General features: G+C 43.1%; 1 protein-coding gene across 4 annotated transcripts in view; it reads right to left on the bottom strand.

Annotated features, from left to right (window-relative positions):
* The window catches only part of chka (choline kinase alpha), a 67833-nt gene that overhangs the window by 24119 nt on the left and 21619 nt on the right, over positions 1–22095 (bottom strand). For 3 of the 4 annotated variants that reach the window (XM_068046399.1, XM_068046402.1, XM_068046403.1), the window contains 2 exons: positions 21968–22024; positions 102–215 (listed from right to left, as the gene is read on the bottom strand). In XM_068046399.1, the coding sequence (XP_067902500.1) occupies positions 102–215; positions 21968–22024 (171 nt within the window). The remainder of the gene's footprint in view (positions 1–101; positions 216–21967; positions 22025–22095) is intronic. The other variant, XM_068046400.1, reaches the window with a different exon arrangement.

Raw genomic sequence — 22095 nt, 5'->3', positions numbered from 1 at the left:
CCCACGTCTTTCATTTTCCACAAGCAGCAGTTGCCTAGTGAAAGCTCAAAGGCAACAGAACACAATCAATGATTAACACTGCCAGAGATAATCAGACTTACTGCAATGAACTGTTCCAAACGACCCTGAGGAAAGATTCCATATAGCTTCGGACCAAGTGATCGTTCTGCCAAGATAGCAAACATAACACTTTCCAACACCATGGCTTCGGCTCCCTATGTGAAAAAGACAAATGACCGTCACATAATTTATGATTTTCTTACCAAAAAAAACTTGTACATTAGGTATCAGATATTCTGCAATGAGTTGTGTATCTAATTAAAGTCTTCATTCTCTTATTTAAAAAATTAACCTAAAACTAAATTTGGGAACCTTTATACTCAGCAAGATGAATAAAACAGGGGTTGGAATTGCAGGGTACGACCTCTTTCAGTAACTGAACACTATTTGATCCCAATTTTAAGAACAGCCTGTCCTACCACATCACCAGGTCATTACCACTGATTATTTCAAGTTCTCTGAATGATGAATGTCCTTCGAGGGGGAAAGCTACTCTTACAAAGTCAAACTGACTCCAAGGTGACATGATTGGCGATGGGCAATTGGGACCAAGTTGATGGTCTCGGTCTGACTTGTCAATCTAATACCCAAGCCAGGCAGGTCCTCAGTATTCCAACGCATTGCTATTGATGAGCTTGGCTCATTGATAGTACGTGATAAATAGACCAATGATGAAACATTGGAATATTTCACATATAGAGTAATCCTAACTGGACAAGTAGCAGGAGGTTTACCAATACTCCACAGTTCGAATACATGTTTTTAGCTAGTTAAACTCCAACAATATTTATGCACACATTTGGTGACTCCTAAACTTTGGCATTTGTTAACCTGTGCTCAATTTTAGTTTACTAGGGAACTTCCCTAGAATGACAAAGTCTGCACAACATATCAACCAAACAGAAACTCTATTTGCATGAATTACTCAATAGTTTGATTTGAAGACTCAAACATCAGACACATGGATGACCAAAACAGCTTTTCTTGTAAGCTGGAACCCTCCTTGCTTACACTTACATACATCAGAAGAAATGGAAGCCAATGTAAGTCTATGAAAATGGAGTCATGTTTATCAATTATCCAGGTTGGGAAAGTAATAATTAATGAAGCAGCCATTATATAATGGACATTTTTTCACAAGGTCGCCAATAAAAAAAAAATTATAAAAACTCAAATAAAATCTCAAGACATAGAAGAAATTAGCAAAATGAATAAGAGGTAGGTTTAACAGAAACCAGACAGTAATTATCAATAATAGTATTGAAATTGGCAATTTCTGATAAGCAGAATCCCACAGAGATCAGTCAAGAGTATCTTGGATATTCTCATTTTTCTTAATGGCCTTTAAGAGGAGATTATGAACAGATGTTAAAGTTTCAGCCAGCATTAAATAGTGTGCAATGACTGGGTGCACCAAAAATATTAGGATTTTATTGAAATTGTCTTGCAAATTAATATAAGGGATGAAATTGTACAACAGCTTAAATGGGTTAATGCTCAGTTAATAGCCAAAAGGGAAATTTGATACCTACATAAAATTGCTGAAAACATAAATTTAAAGCCATAGACATCAAGGTGGATTTCAGATACAATTCCAAATAAAAATATATAACTCATTAACAATACTATATTTATAATAACACTGCTGGGAATTTCCTCCGAGCTACTGCTTCTCTGCTGCTGTGATATTGCTGCAAGTTCAGCAAAAACCGCATTTAGTCTACCATTATGTTGCCCATTTACAGATATTATAACTCCTTTTGTAGGTCCCTGCCTGTTTTCTCCAACATGATTGTCTCGATGCTAAACTAAGGTGGTAACAGAATTAGCTAGGCTGGGCTGAATGGCATTTTCTTAATAGGAGTCATCAGTCTTTGTAATGTTGCTGCTACATCAATGCAAAAGCATTTCTATTCCCCACAATTCAAGTTCACAAACATTATCAATCAGAACTACATTTAAGTCATAACATGTGTCATTTTATTCAACTTAAACTTTGTATGTCATTAAAATTTCTGGAACTATGACATCAATGGACGAAATTTTAAGTCACTCAAAACCCATTCACTTAGGAGGTGCAATATGTTTAATGCAGCTCCAGTGATCTGATTTTAAGCTATTCACAAATACAAATGATACATCTTGTTACGACCAGGTGAGCAATGTGTCTAGGGGTCTTTTGCTGTCTTCACCTAGTCCTAACGTAACAGGGTTTAATTTTAAACACTGTTTTGAGCTCCCCTTTTGTGAATTCTTGTTTACAACTTTCCAATTATATGGCAAAGAATTGAGCACAAACAGGCTGTCTTTGGTTTAAAGCAGAAAGATGAAATTTAGTAAACCTTACACTTGAACTCTAATACGATTCACACCTATGGATATACGACGTGCCCATGCTAGCATGCACACGTGATATAAACATGCAGATAGGGACAGAAAAGAGAAGAAAAAAGATAGGTAGAACAGTTTGAGGCAATATCTTGTTACTGTTTCTCAAGCTCGCTGTAGTCCTTGATTGAAGATATGGTCTTACGTTTCGTTGGGGCCTAGTAGTCTTCTTAAAACCTTGTTCACTTAGTAAACATTTCTCTTTGAGTTTCACGTGTTTTCACAAGATTCAGTTCCGTGGGAAGTGATGGAGGCAGGCAGACAGGAGAGGAGATGTTCTCAGTCCTAGGAGAGATCTTTACTCCATGAGCACACAGTTTTGTCTGAGTTCAAATCCTTTTATTGAGTTCAAATTTAAAAAAAAACTCAGGTTGCCCAGCAGGCTACTCATGTGACTAGCTCCTTATATGGAAGAGTCTCTTCAACATTGTCTGGTACTATGCAAATGTCCTTCCAGTCAGGGCTTGCAATTTCAAGTTTTTGTTCATGTGGCGAAATAAGGTGTGCCTCAGTCTTGGCAGCTGGGCGGGTGGGGGGGGGGGGGGGGGGGGGGGTGGCGGGTCTTCCTGACAATTTGCTTCAAAATTTTTTTTTAAAAAGTGCAAATGCCTTCTAGCAAAGTGTTACAACATGCACATGCATGAACACAGTTGCACACTGAACTGCACTCTTTTAAATAATTTTCCAATAGATCAACGTGACATTCAGCAATGGTTTGAAGCCAACAGTATTTTTTTTTTTAATTCTTTCACAGGATGTGCACATTGCTGTCTAGGGCAGCATTTATTCCACATCCCTAATTACCAGAGAAGGCAGTGGTGAGTCAGTCCATGTGGTATCGGTACACCCACAGTGTGTTAGGAAGGGAGTTCCATGATTTTGACCCAGCGACAGTGAAGGAACGGCGATATACTTCCAACTCAGGATGGTGTGTGGATTGGAGGGGAACTTGCAGGTAGTGGTGTTCCCATGCATCTGTTGGCCCTGTCCTTCTAGGTGGTATTTCACAAACAAGCATATTACAGAATGTGACCTGTAGTTATCAGTCATATTCCTTTTCTCAATAAGATAGCTTGGATCTGAAAAAACGTCTCAGAGCCGATTCCTTAATTTGAGGTAAAAGCATCCATGATTGTGGCTTTTGGATGTGTTCCCATGCTCTAGACTGATGTGCAGATCTCAGGGCATTAGGCAAGATGATTCAATTTAAGCATTTTCAGTGCTCCCTGTGCATTACCCTGGTATGTGAAAAGAAGGAAAAAAAAAAGTGTCCAGAAGTTCTTAAAGGATTGCTGGCCATTTTGTGTGGAGCCTAACTGACTCGGCATAAATCCGGATCCAGTGGAAGAACAGCCCTTTCACTGAAGAAAGTCTAGTTGAGCTAAGGAGGGATGGGAGTGAAGCAGAAGTTGCCCATTTTTAGGGCCGAGAGGAATTCTCCCACCTAAGTCAATGTACAACCAGCAAGGCAAGAGATGGCCAACCATGTAAATTGCAGTTTCCATGTCCATAGGTTGAGGGGAAAAACAAACGAAAATCAGTTCTCCAGTCTGAGGAAAAAGATCAAGGTATGGTTTTCTGAAGTATGCCTATTCACGATGCATGGAATGAGCAGACAGCATGCAGCCATATCAACAACATGGCTAGAAAGCATTGGCCCTCTGGGAGGATTTTTAGCTCCCGATGGAGGTGAGCACTGAGGTAGGCGAGGGCGAAAATCCGCGTTACCGACCAGTGTACCGGTTTGCCATTTTCCTGGAGGCAGGATCAGAGACAGCAGGGTTACCCACCCGCAAGCCAAGTGAGCTACCTGAAGGCCAATTAAGGCCTATTGTCAGAGGCCGAATGGAATTTTCCAGAAGGCCTCCAGATTCCTGGAGACATTGGGGTAACAGGTCAGCTGCCTCGAGTTGGCCTCCTGGAGGCAGACTGGGAACCAGTGTCCCAGGCAGGCTTTTGAGGCCCTACCCGCCTGCCTGGCTTCAGCTATAGCCGCAGGCTGCCCTGTGGAGAGTTTGACTCATCATAATGGTGGCCCAGCGGTTAAGGGCATTTTTCTTTACTTTAAAGTTTAAAAGATTAGAGAGAGGGCATCTCAAAATGGAGGTGCCCTCTCTCTCTCGCTTGAAAAGGCAGCCTGCAACTTCTATGGTGCTGGAGGGCTTCCCACTTAGACAGCCTGCCCGTTGTACTCAACTGAATGGCAAGCCTGCCATCTGGCCACTAACTGTCCAATTCAGGAAAATTCATTGCCGAGTGACCGTTCCCGCCACCCCCCACCCCACCACCACCAACAGTGCGAGCTTCTGACCTCCATTTGACCCCAACGTTGGAGTCCCGAAGCATGTGGGGAAAATCCTGCCCATCACATCTGTAAAGTGTGGGTTTTGAAAGGAAAGTCACCCTTTGTCTCATCCAACTGTGGCATCTTTTGCCTGCAAATGCCTATGGATTCTCAAACTACTTGCACGATCTGTAATAAATCTTTCACACCTTTGGTAGGCTTGCCATTGAGGTGCAGATCATGTCATATCTAATGCTGAAAGCATCAGTTTTGTATGGTTTTAAAGAATGCTGCTCAAAATGATCACACTAGTGACAGACATGCCAACTTTCAATGCTTCACCCACCAAATTACTGGATGGAGGCCACAGAGTGGGTAAAGACTTTGATGGCTACATTATGCCGATGAAATCCCTGGACTTTAGGAAAGCCAGACACATGGTAAAAAGTAATGAATCCTCTAATACTGTGACCTTCTTTCCATGGGAAACAAAAGTATTATCTCTGACAAACAAGGTTTCTGTTACTTGCTCAACGCATCGGTGGACCAAAGTCTGATTGACGTAGCAAACTCGCCACTGGTGACTTGTAAGGATCCTGTATAATAGAAGTTCAATCCGGTAATAGCTTTCACTGCAATGGGCAGGGCTATCTATCTTGTCTGCCAATCAGGATCCAGTAGACAGCACAGCTCTGTCACCACGGGCTGGATTTTACTTAGGGCGGACAGGAGCTGGTCACCGGCGTAAAATTTGGTGGCGAACCTGCTTCCGCCTACAGGGATCCATCCCACATTTTACCCGGGCTTTAACTGTTCCGAGACGGGGCTGCCACCTGCTTGAGGGAGGAAATCCCGTCCCATTGAGCTGCAGGTCGATCATAGGGTCAGCAGCTTAGGCCCAGCAGCACCACTGGGAGCAGTGGGCACTGCTGGGACTGCAGCCCAACTGAGGGCATGGAGCCAGGACTGCAGGCATGTTTGGTTTGCCTCACCGGGGTAATTGGTCAGGCCCCAACGAGGCAAGGGTGGTCTTTTGGTGGTGGGGGAGGGGGGGGGGGGGGGTGGTGTCTTGGGTACTAGGGGGCGGCCCTCAATCCGATCGTCAGGGTCCTCTCCGCTCACCCCACCCCACCGGTGCACTGAGAGGCTTCCAAGTTTCACCAGGCGGCCTTTCACATCTCCAGGACATTCGCTTGCTGTTGTGTGGTGTAAAATCCTCGTGGAGGTGGGCGAAGGCCCTTAAGTGGCCACTTAAGGGCCTTGATTGGCCTGGGGCAGGCGCCCCATTTTTCGCCCCCCCCCCCCCCCCCCCCCCCCCCAGGTAAAGTGGGGCAGAGGCGTGAGCAGGTTGGGAAGGCCTCCTGAAGCCTCCCACTCAATTTTACAACACCCCACCGCCACCATCCGGCTTGCTGGGGTGGTGTAAAATTCCTGCCCATGTCTCTTGTGGAGTACAGAAGGCAGCTGATGTATCAGTATCTAAATACAGAGCTCCTGGGCCAAATGTAAATGGGCACCAGATGCCTGAGGTGCAAGCATTTGCTTGCCTCTGCCTGTATTCTCTGTTCCAAATCCATGATAGCCATTGGCACGAACTATTGAATGCTAACACTGAGCACTGTGGTTGAAGCTGAGGTTGACAGCCTGTGACAGCAACAATGCGGAGGATGGAGGTCTATACAAAGGGACCCTTGTATTGCAAAAATTCAGCAAAAAATTCAGGAACATCTACGTGGCAGGTCCAAAAAACAATCAATTCTGCCTTTAAAATTGGATGATCCCTTGGAGGATGCGACTGGAGAATTGATAACAGGGAACAGCGAAATGGCAGATAATTTAAACCAATATTTTGCCTCGGTCTTCACAGTGGAGGACACTACAAACATCCCACAGATATCAGATAAGCAAGGAGCTAATGGGAGGAAAGATCTTGTAACAGTCTCTATCATGAGGGACAAAGTATTTGACAAACTAATGGGACTAAAGGCAGACAAGTTGCAAGGACCTGATGGCCTATATCCAAGGGTTTTAAAGAAAGTGGCTAGAGATAGTGGAGGCATTGGTTGAAATATTCCAGAACTCACTGGATTCCGGGAGGGTCCCAGCAGATTGGAAAACCGCTAATGTGACGCCCCTGTTCAAAAAGCGAGGGAGACAAAAAGCAGGAAGCTATAGTCCAGTCAGCCTAACATCAGTCGTTGGGAAAATGCTAGAGTCCATTATTAAGGAAGAAATAGTAGGACATTTGGAAATGTTTAACGCAAACAGAGGCAACATAGTTTTGTGAAAGGGAAATCATGTTTGACAAATTTGCTAGAGTTCTTTGAGGATATAACAAGCAGAGTTGATAAAGGGCAACCGGTAGAAGTAGTGTATTTGGATTTCCAGAAGGCATTCGACAAGGTGCCATATAAAAGATCATTGCACTAGATAGGAGCTCACGGTATTGGGAGTAATGTATTAGCATAGATTACGGATTGGTTAACACACAGAAGACAAAGAGTCGGGATTAATCGGTCTTTTTCAGGTTGGAAAATGTAACCAGTGAATCCTTGGGCCTCAATTATTTACTATCTATATTAATGACTTGGAGGAGAGGTAAGAGTGTAATATATCCAAATTTGCTGAAGATACAAAAATAGGTGGGAGGGCATGTTGTGATGAGGAGATAAGGAATCTGCAAGGGGATTATAAATAGGTTAAGTGAGTGGGCAAAACTTGGCAGATGGAGTTTAATGTAGGAAAGTGTGAGGTCATGCACTTTGGTAGGAAGAATTAAAAAGGCAGATTATTTAAATGGAGAGAGACTCCAAAAAAAAGTGCAGCACAGAGGGATCTGGGTGTTCTTGTGCATGAAACACAAAGTTAGCATGCAGGTGCAGCAAGCAATTAAGGTAGCAAATGGAATTTTGGCCTTTATTGCTAAGGGGTTAGCATTTAAAAATAGGGAAGTCTTGTTACAACTGTACAGGGTGTTGGTGAGGCTGTACCTGGAGTACTGTGTACAGTTCTGGTCCCTGTATTTAAGAAAGGATATACTGGCATTGGAGGCAGTGCAAAAGAGATTCACTAGGCTTATTCCTGGGATGAAGGGGTTGACTTATCAAGAACTGCTAAACAGGTGAGGCCTTTATTATTAGAGTTTAGAAGAATGAGGGGTGATCTTATTGAAACATACAGGATTTTGAGGGGGCTTGACAGGGTAGATGTTGAGAAGATATTTCCACTAGTGAGGAAATCTCGAACTAGGGGGCATAGTTACAGAATAAAGGGACACTCATTTAAAACTGAGATGTGAAGGAATTTCTTCTCTCTGAGGGTAGTGAATGTCTGGAATTCTCTACCCCAGAGAGCTGTGGAGGCTCGATCACCGAAAGTATTTAAAGAGGAGGTAGATAGATTTTTGAAATATTGAGGTGTTGAGGCTATGAGGAGCTGGCACGAAAGAGGAGTTGAGGTCTGGGGCAGATCAGCCATGATCTTATTGAATGGCGGGGCAGGCTTGAGGGGCTGAATGGCCTACTCCTGCACCTATTTCTTATGTTCTTATGTTTAAATGAATCGGGAGATCGGCAAGCACCCATTTCCAACAAGCGAACAGTACATCGAGGTTAGAGACCAGTAATTGGCCTTTCAATCTCTCTTTAAAATGCAATACAACAAATTTTCCTGTTCCTGCGTCTGAAGGTACTGAGTCACCTAGGCACAGCACAAAGATTAAAATATGGGTGGGAAGGACCACACCCCCAGGCAGGAACAAGCCCAATTTTCTGTCCATTTAGGTGATTGGATGGGAAATTGGCTGGCTCCCTTATGGGGATGTGATCCTCCCCACCCGATTTTTCTCAATGTTCTGCACCTTGGAGATTTCATATGCCCAAGCTAGAAACCTGAACATCTGTACCATTTTTTAAAAAAAGATTCAATGAGAATAATACATAGATCGCATTCAATCTAACCTCAAATTTTGAGTGGCAACATTTCTTTGTACATCAGTTTTTCCTTTTTCAGCAAGCTTCGGCTTTGCAGAAATTATAATACTGCAGGCAGTGGAACAGCCACAAATAGCACAACAATGTGCCATTCTCATCATTATAATATCATACAACAGTTGAGACACAAACTCGCACATATAGAGCAACAGCACTAAAAATTCCATGTTACAGCAGGGAATGCATGGAGCAATGCAAATGCAATGGCACAATGCCACCTTCTGAAAACCTATCACAAGCTACTTGCTCACTGCATCTTTGGGTGTGCAATAGCATTACATAAAAACAATTCGTAAAAGGTTAAAACTAGGAATTTTACTATTATTGACATCTGCTGCAAGATTATAGATTGTTAAATGAATGTCAATTCTTTTCCTAAAATTTGCAGTTTTCCATCCTTGTTCTGTTTAATTGTGCCTACTTCATTTCACCTAGCCTACTTCAATGCAGTGTTTTTTCACTGTGGTTTATTGAAGCAGACTAAATGAGATTCTGTGCAAACATTATTCACTCCCCATGGTGTCACAAGCTCTAGACGCAAATGGGACCTGAACTGTTCCACAGAACATTGCTACACTGAAGCACTTAAATTGACCAATTGTTAATTGAAGTAATTCAAGGTCTTACCCTAGCCATAACACAGATATGACACAGTCTCACAGTAATAGCATATATATGGACAGATTCCAGAGATGTGTCTGAACACTGAATTCCAACACTGTTGCCAAGGTTTGAATGTGGCCTTGTTGAAAAATACAAAAAAAAAACACTTAGCACTTTGGGTCTGAACTACAGAAATCTTACTTATTTTAACATCTCAGGCAGCTTTAATGCAGAGGGATTGCAAGTGAACCAGTTTTCTTACTGCAAGTCAAAACTTACCATAGAAATTCAGACCTCTTTCAAAGAATTTCTGGGAAAGGCATGCATTCTTCACTGTAATCTAAGGTTTAACAGTAAATATGAATTTTTGGTGACAGTTGTCTGAAGACAATTAGTGCAGATCTTTTGCAGATTCCTGCATTCAAATATTATTCTCTGTGGAAGCTGGTTAGGGCAAGGAGCACACAGATGAGTAAAATATGCATACTTTATATGAGGGATTTTAAAATAGCCACTGTAAGTTTGCTATATCAGCACATTCTACAGAAAAGATTTTAAAATGCAAGCAATTGGCATTTGAACAAACCACAAGCTTTGAATTGAGTCTAACAAATTATAATCCTTCTGTGTTATCACAATGTTTCTTTCAGAAGCCAGACTAAGAACAGAACAGTACTTGCAAAACAGAGGACAATGGACTTTGGACTGCAATGCAATAGAAAATGTATCCTGGACTCCGAGGTCCAGTCAGCAAAATAACAGCACAAATCCTTCTGCAGTAAAAAAACTGAGATCAGATGATGCTCATCATCTCATGAATTGAATACTGCAGTTATTATTTACAGACTGATAATAAAACATCACAAGAGCATAAAAGTAGGTCTACCCTAAAAATACCCACTTCACCCATCATCTTAACAGAGTTAGTTAGTGAATGCCATGAGAAGGCAGGGTAGCACAATCCAGTATCCCCTGTTTATGAATCTGTGTTACTCCCCGTTACAAATAAGTTACATGTACACATCCTGCTTCAAACAAAACGAGTTGGCTATTCAGACTACGGGTCTATTAACTACAATGTGATCACAAAGTGATATATTGGTAACCAAAGATCAGAATTCTCTACAGATAAAGTTAGACAACATTTCTATCAAGCTATTATACAGTATTACCAAGGCAAACCATTAGTATAATGGTTACATTTTTCTTTAAAGACACTCCCTCAAGTTTACACTATTTATGAGTGAGTTCAAACATTTGTTTTCTTTTTACTTCTCACCCGCAAATTTAGTCCCCTTTAACATCACCATGCAGCAGTCTTTCCATATCTGCAATGGCAAGTCTGATCGAATTTCAAGTCTGTACAGCAGATGTGATTTTTTGTTTGTAATAAAATGTACATTTTCTTTTTAAAATTAGCTGCTTAGGTCATCAAGACGATAACTCATTGGCATCTGTGGTGCTTGACCATAAATGGACCCTCCTACTTGTTGGACAAATGTCAATGTATTTTGATTTTTTTTTAAAAGTTCTTTGATTTAAGACAGTTGCACTAGTACAAAAGATCTTACTAGCTCTTGTGCTTAATCCTGCTTCAATATTATGAAATAGCCATGGTGTGAAGTATTTAAATTTTAGTATCAGGTCAAATTTGTAGCCATAGTAACTAACAAATAAATGAATATAGTTAGTCATGCTCAAATTTTCCATCCAGGATTTCATAAATCTGCTGATTCAATCATAAGCTGTTTAGCCCTAATATTATCCCTAACACAATCAAAACAGCCCCTACACAGTCCTCATTTCAGTCATTCCTTCTTTATTAGAAGGTGTACATCTGCTTACATCTCTGAACATTTAGATTGGTTCGCAACCATTTTGATCAGTCTAAGTTTCTCTCAGACTGTCTCCCCCCCCATTTTCTGGAACCTAGAAATGTTTTTGCAACAAGTCACTTCTCTAGTAATCTTTGCTCATTTTCTGACCAAAGGCACTTTGTTCATAATTATGGCAAAAATGCCAGCTTTGGAATTTGACCTTTAAAACAATTCAACTCTCCTAGCCTCTTCTCTGCCACTGTTCTGATTGAAAATTTGTGAACAGTTTGTTAATTTCTCTCAAAGAAATCAGAATTGAAAATGTATTTTGTTGGTGATAAACTCTTTAAGACATTTAAAATGCACAGAAAGGCATGAAACATAACTGCCACTAAACTACTGGGATTCTAAAATAAACTCAAAATATACTTCAGGAGGTTAGTCAACAAAAAAACGGTTTACATTTTGTTAAACACCAAGTAGCCACCTTCCCTAAATAGTTTTATTGTTTTCTATATCTTAGATTAAAAAAATTATTTTTCCTTGATGGCTCAGTGAGTAAAGTAACTGCAAGATAGGCGGCACAGTGGCGCAGTGGTTAGCACCACAGCCTCACAGCTCCAGTGACCTGGGTTCAATTCTGGGTACTGCCTGTGCGGAGTTTGCAAGTTCTCCCTGTGACCGCGTGGGTTTTCGCCGGGTGCTCCGGTTTCCTCCCACAGCCAAGACTTGCAGGTTGATAGGTAAATTGGCCATTATAAATTGCCCCTAGTATAGGTAGGTGGTAGGGGAATTGAGGGAAGGTGGGGATGTGGTAGGAATATGGGATTAATGTAGGATTAGTATAAATGGGTGGTTGATGGTCAGCACAGACTCAGTGGGCCGAAGGGCCTGTTTCAGTGCTGTATCTTAAAATAAAATAAAAAAAAGTAAAAGAATGCAGTACCTAAATAGCCAGCAAGGTTCCAGGGTCAAATTCCGGTCTGGGTTGACCCAACGATCTCAGTCAGGATGCACCAGGGCTGCTGCAATTGCCCTGAGTTTGGGAGAGGGGATAATTACATTTTAAAGTAAATCCTTATTGATACCCCAATCACCCTTGCTTAAGGTTCATGTGTGTAATTAGATGAGGGCAGCTTTGCATTTTGCTGCATTGTCCCTTATAATTGAGTAACTCACATTAGAAATGCCATTTGGCTTATATCCATGCACAAGTCAGTATTGGCAGGAAATGAAGAAAAACTGGAAGTGAAGAAATTTATATGGAGGTCCAACATGTGCACATGTATCCTATAATGGTTTACCTTAGTGGCAGACTTGGCTTAGTGGTAGTACGCTTGGCTGAGTCAGAAGGTCTGTGGGTTCACCCCCACTCAAGGACTTGAGCTCTTATTCTATGCCGACACTGACGAGTACTCCCATCGTTCGGACAAATGTTAAACTAAGGTACCATCTGCCTTCTTAGGGGGATGTGAAAGACGCTGTGTAACTGTTTGAAAAAGTGAGTTGTCCAGACAATATTCGTTCAATATAGCAACTGCATAGATGCCAACTGCTTGCATAAAGGCAGGCCACTAGGTCATCAGGCTATGGTTAGAGAACCCAGAAGGTAGTGTAACACAGGTTGGGATTTTATGTTGTCCCGAGGCGGTGGGGGAGAGGGCACAGAGTATCACGAGGCGTGGAGGGCCCATTGCCAAGCGATCTTCCCAGGAGTGGGTAGGCTGACGATGGCCTTCCTGTACAGAGGCCAACTGAGACCATTAAGTGGCTTATTAATGACCAATTAAGGGCCTCTTCTCACATCCACTGGGATCTTACCAGCGATGTGGGGCTGCCTTGTAACATGAGGTGCACTTCCTGCAGGCTTGGGGATCCCTCATCCATGGGCAATCTGTGGCCCACAGAGGAACCCCACCAGGACTGCTTTACCCCCTGGGAACTCCCCTCCCCCAGACTGCACCAACACCCTCCCCTGCCCACACCCTCCTCTTGCCGGAGCCTTCCAGACTGGCCCCGGCGACCCCACTTCACTTACCTGATGTCAGAGTTTCCAGTGTTGGGCCTGGGTCCTAGGCCCCTGCAGTACCAGCAATGGCCACCATTCCCTCAGGACGGAGATCCGGCTCCTCAAACTTAGATTTAAAAAGACTGGAGGATCAGCCGGTGGGGTGGACGGGGAGGGGAGGGGAGGGGGGCGGGCACGAAAGGCAGAGGTGGGCTTTTCCCGGCCTTTTCAGCCCAGAGCTGGGAGCCCCACCTCTAACAAAATCCAGCTCACAGAATGCCAAGCAGAGACCAATTATGATGATCCTAGATATTCTACAAATTTCAATGTAAATCAACTGGCAGTTATCAGCCAGAAAGGGACAATGTAGCAATTAATACAATAAGTTATAAGTATTAACCAATAATCCTGTATGTTAGAATTACCGGCTTAATGATCTTATTTACACAATTTCTTTGCATACCAAATTTGCGGGCAGTGAATTTATCAGACAAGTTTCTTGCTACATTAACTTGTTCACTGGATCATGCAGTGCAATGTGATGGCAGATACTGGTTTAATTTCTACATAGCTATTAAGATCAGAGAACAAATGTCAACAATTTGTGGAAATTAGTTGTTAGTGTCTGTGCATAGCAGTAACAGATGGATCTCAGAGTAATGAGACAAATGTACACTCAGGACTTATAATACCACCTAAACCTCAGTTTGCATAACTCCATTAAATTTTTGGCCACAAAATTTCAGCTCCATAGCTTCAGTGCTACAGGTGCCGTTTTGGTTCCAAATGTTATCTGTGTGCACAATTCCAGCACAGCAAAGCACCAGATGCCATTTTGGGTAGGGCAGTAGCGAAGGAGTTTGCATCTGATGCAAGGTAGGCAGTTTGTGACATCAGTCTGTGTAACTTTGATTTGACGCCAGCGCTGCCATTTTTGATCTCGCCGCTCCAGCTAACGCCCTCAAACACGTTCAGATGTACATGTGTTCAGCAACAGGAAGCACCCCGCACAAGTGATATTTAAAGGGATCAAACACTCTTAGGTTAGGTGCTGATTAATTTGTACTGGCTCTGTCCGAGTTTGTAGAAGTGCTTGGCGCTTTTCAGAGTTGTTTAAAGTTGATGAAGTCATGGAGACATGAAGTCTTTGGTTCTGATTTCAAGGGTTCCAGTCAGAATACTTGCTCCCAGTTATGGGTACTGTAATCACCATCCCCCTTAGCCTGCAGCATGCCAGGGAGATTGAGCAGAGGTAGCACAGAAGAGGATGAGCTGCTTGCAGAGGGGAGGAGGAGGGTTCTCAGCAGGAGGCTTTATACACCCAGGATCATTTATCTTATTGTGACCCAAGGCAGGAACAGTGTGTGCATCACCTCCGTTTTACAAAGGAGGTGCTCACTGAAATATGCCACCTCTTGCGGGCAGACCTGAAACCTGAGCAGGGCAAGGATGGTGCTGCCAGTAGCGGTGAATTTCTTTGCTTTGGGATCCTTCTTGGCTGGAGCAGGTAACATCTCCCAGTTCGCCCTTTACTGTTACACAAAGGAGATGACTGACACTATGCCAGGAGAGAGAAGTACATCGTGCTCTTGCTGACCAGGGAGAAGAAAGCAGAGTGTGCATGTGCACCGCAAGGGCTGAGATGTAACTCAACCCCAAAGGCATCCAATCCCTTAATGTGCAGTTGGTGTGCAACTGTTCTCAGCATATCATGCAGGTGAATGCCTGGTTCCTAGCAGCAATCATGATGCCTTTATTCTATGCCAGTCTGCTATTCCCTCAGTATTTGAGCCACATCAAACCAGAGGCTGATGTTTAGGCGACCTAGTTCATGAGTCTGGTGTACAACCCAACTACATGTGGCCAGCATGCATACAATGACAGCCATATTGCTACACAAAACATCATAACAGCAGACCACTGGGGTGCTCAAGCAACAGTTCCACTGCCTGGACTACTCCTGGAAGAGCCCTGCTGTACTCCCCAGAGTGTGTGTCCTGATACACTATCATCTGCTGTATTCTGCGTAATTTAGCCCGTATTCTGCGGACAGCCATAAAGGCGGGGCTAAAGTGTGGCGAGTCGAAGAGACTTAGCAGTTGGCAGGAAAAAAGACAAAAGCGCAAGGGGAGAGCCAACTGTGTAACAGCCCCGACAAACAAATTTTTCTACAGCACCTGTGGAAGAGCCTGTCACTCTAGAATTGGCCTTTATAGCCACTCCAGGCGCTGCTCCACACACCACTGACCACCTCCAGGCGCTTACTTCTTGTCTCTCGAGATAAGGAGGCCAAAGAGATTCTGCGTAATTTAGCCATCATGAGGATACAGCCCTTGCCAACAGGGGATAGGCATGCAGCTCAGGAGGAAGAGAAGGAGGAGGAAGCCAACACACACCCTTTCCAGCCATGATTGTCTCATCTGACTGAGGTTCCACTGAGCACAATCCCAGATCTCCATTCTACAACAGTAACACACCTTAGCTTTTATTTCAGTCTTGTGACAGAGAAAAGGCATCACAAAACAACCATTACAACCCAACTTTATCTAACAAACCATCCAATATTCCTTGCAAGAGCCAACTAATCACACTTGTGATTTCCTTAGTGCCCATCTTGAAGGTGCCTTTGCCTAACCTAGTCTTCCTACAAGGTGCTACCTCAGTGGCTGCAGCATGGCTGGTGGAAGGCTGCTGATTTTTAGTGGAAAAGACAACAGATAGCCTTACAGGATGACCTCAAGCAGCTCTGGGCCTAGAAGGCCCAGCTTTGGATTGCACTACCTCAGCATGGGTGGCAGCAGTTTATGCAACACAGATAGGGCACTGGCAGAGTGGCAGTGGTGGGAAGATGAATGATGTCATCCTGAGAGGACAGCAAGTTTGTGCTCCATGGAACCACTGCCACTCCATTCGGACCGGACCTCGGCAATGCTAATAATCTGATGGAGAACAGGTTGCTGGACTGCTGAAAGACCGTGCAAGCTCCTTTGAACACAGATATCTGCAATCATGGCAGCAAGTTGCACTTACACAACAAGCTGAGATTTCATCACCTCAGTCTGAGTTTCCAGATAATGGGTGGCTTCTGCTTGTGCTGCAGTGGAAGCTGAGACATCAGCCATCAGATGCTGCATTATGGTCAGATCCACATGGTTTCTCATGGAGTTGGTCACCACTGCCACGTTGGAATGAATGGGTTCCAAGGTGTCTACAAGCCTCTGCCAAGTTGGAGCCTGACTCCTCCATGCTCCTCGACAGTGACAGCAAGCTGTATGGCAGGCCTTCCAATACACTAAGAATTTGATTGTGCATGCCCATCAGTCTTTTTCTGTACACTACCCCATCGACGTCCTCATCGGAGTCCTTTGCAGCAGAATTAGTGACCTTGTCCTCCGGGGTGCTGGCACCAGTGCAAACTTTCCCCCCGCCCTTGACTGCAAGATACTCGTGCCCACTTTCTCACCACGCACAGATCCTACCTCTGAAGTACACACAGTGTCAGTATCTGAGCTGGTGGCTACAAGTGTCAGAGCAAGCAACGGTGTTTCTTCATCATCAGTCTCTTCTCCCTCTACCTCTTCTTACTCCTGCACCACTGCCTGACCAAGCTGCAGTTCTTGGTATCAGAAAGGAGAAAGGCACAAGGGTATGGTTGTGAAGAAGGGAGATAGAGAAAGTAAGAGGTGTATGCTTACACCATCTGCAGATTATAAATCAGAAGAGATTGCAAGATGAGGGGGAAGTGGGATGCGAGAAGGATTAGGTAGGAGTATCCAGCTCAACGGTTTAAGCTCAGCTACTGACCACAACTTCAGTCATAGTGCTTGCCATCATTGGAGTGGTCATCTCCTCCGTAGGTGTAAGGACATGCAGCTGTTCCTTTCCCCCACCATTTAGTTCCTGCTGCCCCTAGTTATGTGCCACCTTGACCTGCAAGAACGAGTCCTTTAAGAGGTGCAGGCAAGCTTTAAGTGGTGCCAGCCTCGCATGAACGTGGGCCCCCTGCTGAGGAGCGCAACCATTCAACAAGGCGTTTAGCACTGGGCTGCTTGCAGCCATCACTTAAGTGAGCAGGCAGCATAAAGTTGCATGCTATCTGCATCTGAAGGAATGGGCGCAGGGTATCTCTGCATCACAATCCTCACACCTGTTCTTGGGGACTAGCGTATTTTGCCCCCAGCATTTCCCAACCACTGCTAGGGTTTGTGTTAATCTGACTTTCAAAGCACAGCAACTTGCATTTACATAGTACCTTTAACATTGTAAAATGTCAAAAAGCACTTCACAGGAGTGTAAATCAGACAAAAGTTGACACATACCAAAAAAAGGAATCATTAGGATAGGACACCAATAAAAAATAAAGTTTTACGGTGAGTCTTAAATGAGAGAGAGGTGGAGATGTTTAGGGAGAGAATTCTAGAGCTTAGGGCCAAGACAGCTGAAGGCACAGCTGCCAATGGTGGGGTGAAGGAAATGGGAGAAGATCAAGAGGCCAGAATTGGAGCAAATAAGAGGAGTTCTTAGAGGGCAGTAGGGTTGGAGGAGGTTACAAAGTTAGGGAGGACCGAGGCCATGGAGAGATTTGAACATGAGAATGAGAATTTTAAAATTGAGAGGCTCAGCAATTTGGAGCCAATAATGGTCAGGGAGCAGGTGAATGGGATTTGATGCTGGTTAGGATAAAAGTAACAGAGGTTTGGATGAACAAAGTTTATGGAGAGTCAAAGATGGAGGCCAGCCAGGAAAGCACTGGAATAGTTGAGTCTGGAGGTAACAAAAGAATGGATGAGGGATTCAGCAGCAGATAAGCTGAGACAGAGGCAGAGACAGGCAATATTACAGAGGTGGATTAGGCAGTCTTGGTGATATGGGGTCTGAAGCTCAGATCGGGGTCAAATAGGACACCAAGATTGTGAATATTCTGCTTTAGTCATAGACACTGACCTGAGGGGGGAATGGAATTGATGGCTAGGGAACAATGTTAGAGGCAAAGGTCAAAAACAATGGCGTCATTCTTATCAACATAAAACAGAAATCTGCCATTTTCAGTTTTTACTAGTTTCAGTAGTTTGGATGAGCTTGAGGATTATTTTCTGATGGTGCAAATATCAAAGGGTCAGTTGCAAATTGTAACTAATTTTAATCAAACATTTAATATAACTATCACAGAATACATTATAGGCTTCAAATGCTAAATCTCAATACACTTCAAAATGCAACAAGTAGTGTCAAAATCAAAACTTCTAGAGGAAGTTTGACTCAAGACTTCATAGGGTATATAACTTAAAAAAAATTAAATCCACCACACCAAAAATAACGTATATTTTACAAAAAGATTACAATTTCATGTCTCACTGCACTCTTACTGTAACCACTTCCTTTTGTGTGTCATGCATAAGGCCATAGGGTTTTGTTTTTTTGCAGAAAAGCAAACTTAATTGTGAATGTGATCTCACTAATAAAAAATCTCGAAATACAATGCAATAAAAAGTAATTTAATTTATTCAATGAACTTGAAACAATGACCTTGGTCACAAGACCTTTATTCGGGGATACTTCCCAGTTATACATTTTATTTTGGGTTGTCAGCTTTTTAGGATGCCAGATTAGCGGTTTAGAAATGGTTTTGTCAGCTTTTCTCACTGTTGTAGGTTGGCATAAAAACAACTGCTCTGACTGCAAACGTAGAACAAACAAATGGCAGTGGCAAGATCAATCTTATTAACGGCAACATTTTTAGATCTTCTTTAAACCAAATATAAAAGCAATTACAGTAGAATATTCTGGTTTACACGCTTCCAAATTTTAACAGAATTGAGGCAACTGGCAGCAAATGTGAGAACTGCTAAGGGAATAGGATCAAGAATGAGAAGACCATGAAGTAAAACACCCATTTACTATCACCAACCACCTTGAATGTGCATCAGGTAATAAAACCAAACCATCTTAATTATGCCAACATGATACTTAATGTTTACAGCTACAGTGTGTAAGGCTACAGACTATACTACAATTGACTAAACAAATAAAGCAAAATAAGCATGGTTCCTATGCTTAGAATTACTGATGACCTCAGGAGATAAGTGTTACTATGGTAACAGCTTAGTCTGTTCCAGTACGTTACCACATCAATAGCAAGCCTGCCTCTTCCCTTTTACAACCCAGTTGAAATACCTACAATTTCTGATGACTTTCTAAAATAGTAAGTGACTGTTTATCTCATCCACAATGTGGTCGACATTTAGCCCTTAGTATCACCAAAATAGATTAACTGCTCTCCATGTCATTTTTGTACATGGGTCCTCGATGTGCACAAGTTGGCTCCCAGATTTGCCTACCTAACAATGACTATATTCCAAAAATAATTTTGGTTGTGGAGTGCTTTGGGACATCCTGAGGTTGTGAAATGCATTATTTAAACGAAAGGTTTTTTTTTAAGTTTACAAGAATAGTAATTGCCTCCCCCTTCTATTGTGGTTTTTGCATGTTTGTCAAAGTTTAAGTACTTAAGTTTAATGACTGCTAGAAACTTTATTTTAAAAACATACATTGGTGTCATGTGTCTCAACTGTAATAAGCTACAGCAAAAGATTCTGATACTTTTGCCTTTTTCCTGAATTTTGTGCTGATCAACGAGGGATATTACTGCTGAGGAATGGAACATTTCAAGCATTCAGTCTTCATATCAAACAATCCCAGCTAAAATAGAGCTCCCTCTGCTCTGTACCAACAATATGCCTCAATTCAAACCTCAGTCACTTCCTACTATATCACTTTTACATTTCTGACAGCATCCAATCTGTGGCTTCACTAAGTGAGATGGTCAATTTAATGCAAATTAGGTGTAGTTTTATGTTGTAGACTAACATCCACTAGGAACTGCACTGAGACTGCCCAAACTCATTTCACATAAATCTCCTACAGTCATCAGACAGATGAGATGGTCATCCTAATTTCAATACTTTTAAAACATAGAAGCTATAATTGTACATCTACTACAACTTGCATTTATATAGCACCTTTAACGTGTAAAACGTCCGAAGGCACTTCACAGGAGCGTTATCAAACACAATGTGACATCAAGTCACATGAGGAGATATTAGGGCAGGTAACCAGAAGCTTGTTCAAAGAGGCAAAGGTGAAGGAATGTCTTAGGAGAAAAGAGAGGAAGAAAGGGAATTCCAAAGCTTAGGTCCTTGGCAACGAAAGGCATGGCTGACAATGGTGCGGCAATTAAAACAAGGGGTGCGCAAGAGGCCAGAATCGAAGGCGCATAGATATGAGGTTTGTAGAGCTGGAGGTGATTACAGACAGAGAGGGCAAAGTCATGGAGGGATTTGAAAGGATGACAGTTTTAAAGTTGAGGCATTGCTCAACTGACAGCCAACGTAGGTCAGTGACCAGCGGGATGATAGGTGAATGGGACTTGGTGTGAGTCAGGATTTCGGCAGCAGAGTTTTGGATAAGTTTAACTTTATGGAAGGTGGACAAAAGGAGTCCGACAAAGAGTGCACTGGAGTAGTCAAGTCTAGAGGTAAGAAAAGCATAGATGAGGGTTTCAGCAACAACTGAGCAGAGACAGAAGTGGAGTTGGGTGATGCAATGGAGATGGAAGAAGGTGGTCTTTGCGATGGTGTGGACATGTGGTCGGAAGCTCATCGCTGTGTTAAATATCACACCAAGGTTCCGAACAGTCTGATTCAGCCTCAGACAGTTGCCAGGGAGAGGGATGGAGCTGGTGGCTAGAGAACGGAGTCTGTGGTGGAAACCGAAGACAATGACTTCGGTCTTCCCAGTATTTAGTTAGGAGTACGTTTCTGCTTATCCAGTAGAGGATAAGCAGTCTTACAATTTAGAGACAGTGGAGTGGTTGAGAATTTATGGCAAGAAGGAACTGGGGGTTGTCAGCGTACATGTGCAATCTTACGTGTTTTCGGATAACATTGCCAAAGACAGCACATGGATGAGAAATAGGAGGGGCCAAGGATAGATCCTTGGAACTAGAGGCGGGGGAAGGCAGCAGAGGTAACCGTGCATCAGCAGGAAGAAGCCTTTGCAGGTGATTCTTTAGCTAAGACTGGATAGATAAGAATGGGATCAGTAAAGTGCAATCCCACCCAGCTGGAGGGCAGGGGAATGGCATTGGAGGAGAATGACATGGTCAACCGTGTCAAAAGTTGCAGCCCAGTCGAGAAGGATATGGTCATTGTCTCAAAAGGACAAGAGCCAATTTAGTACTGTGCAGGGGCAAGAAACCCAATTGGAGAGATTCAAATATGGATTTTCGGGGAGGACGGACACAAATTTGGAAGGTGACTGCATGTTTGACGACTTGAGAGGAAAGGGAGGTTTGGAGATGAGCCAGTAATTTGCAAGGACGGAGGGGTCAAGTATTGATTATTTGAGGAGAGGCGTGATGACAACAGATTTGAAGGGGAGGAAGACCGTACTTGAGGAGTGAGAACCCGCAACAGCATCAGCTAACACAGGGGCCAAGAAAGGAAGTTGGGTGGTCAGCAATTTATTGCTAATAGGGTCGAGGGAGCAGGAGGTGGGTCTCAAACAGGATGAGCTCAGAGAGGGCATGAGGGAAGATAGGAAAGAAACTAGAGAAAGATGCAAGTTCAGGGCTAAAGCAGGGAAACGTTACTGGCCCAGTAGGTGAGGGGAACAAAGGGAAGTGGCAGAGACAGCTGAACAAGTACTTGTCCAGCTTGATCAAGTTGGGGGGTGGGGGGGAAAAGGAACCTCCTTTGCAAATGTGCATAAAGATATATTAATTTCTGAAGACAATTTCAAGTTAAGACAAACTTACCCGAATACCAAATGTTTCCTGGTTAGTCTGTGTGGACTCCCCTTTATTACAGGTCATCTATCAACAAGACAGAAAGCAACTCATTTTAAAAAAATGTGTAAAGCAAGCCTAAGCTCCATTTATATTAG

This window comes from Heterodontus francisci, chromosome 14 (assembly GCF_036365525.1).
Source record: "Heterodontus francisci isolate sHetFra1 chromosome 14, sHetFra1.hap1, whole genome shotgun sequence".
Taxonomy (NCBI): Eukaryota; Metazoa; Chordata; class Chondrichthyes; order Heterodontiformes; family Heterodontidae; genus Heterodontus; species Heterodontus francisci.
The sequence above is the reverse complement of the archived record's forward strand: the minus strand, read 5'-3'. Positions and strand labels throughout refer to the sequence as shown.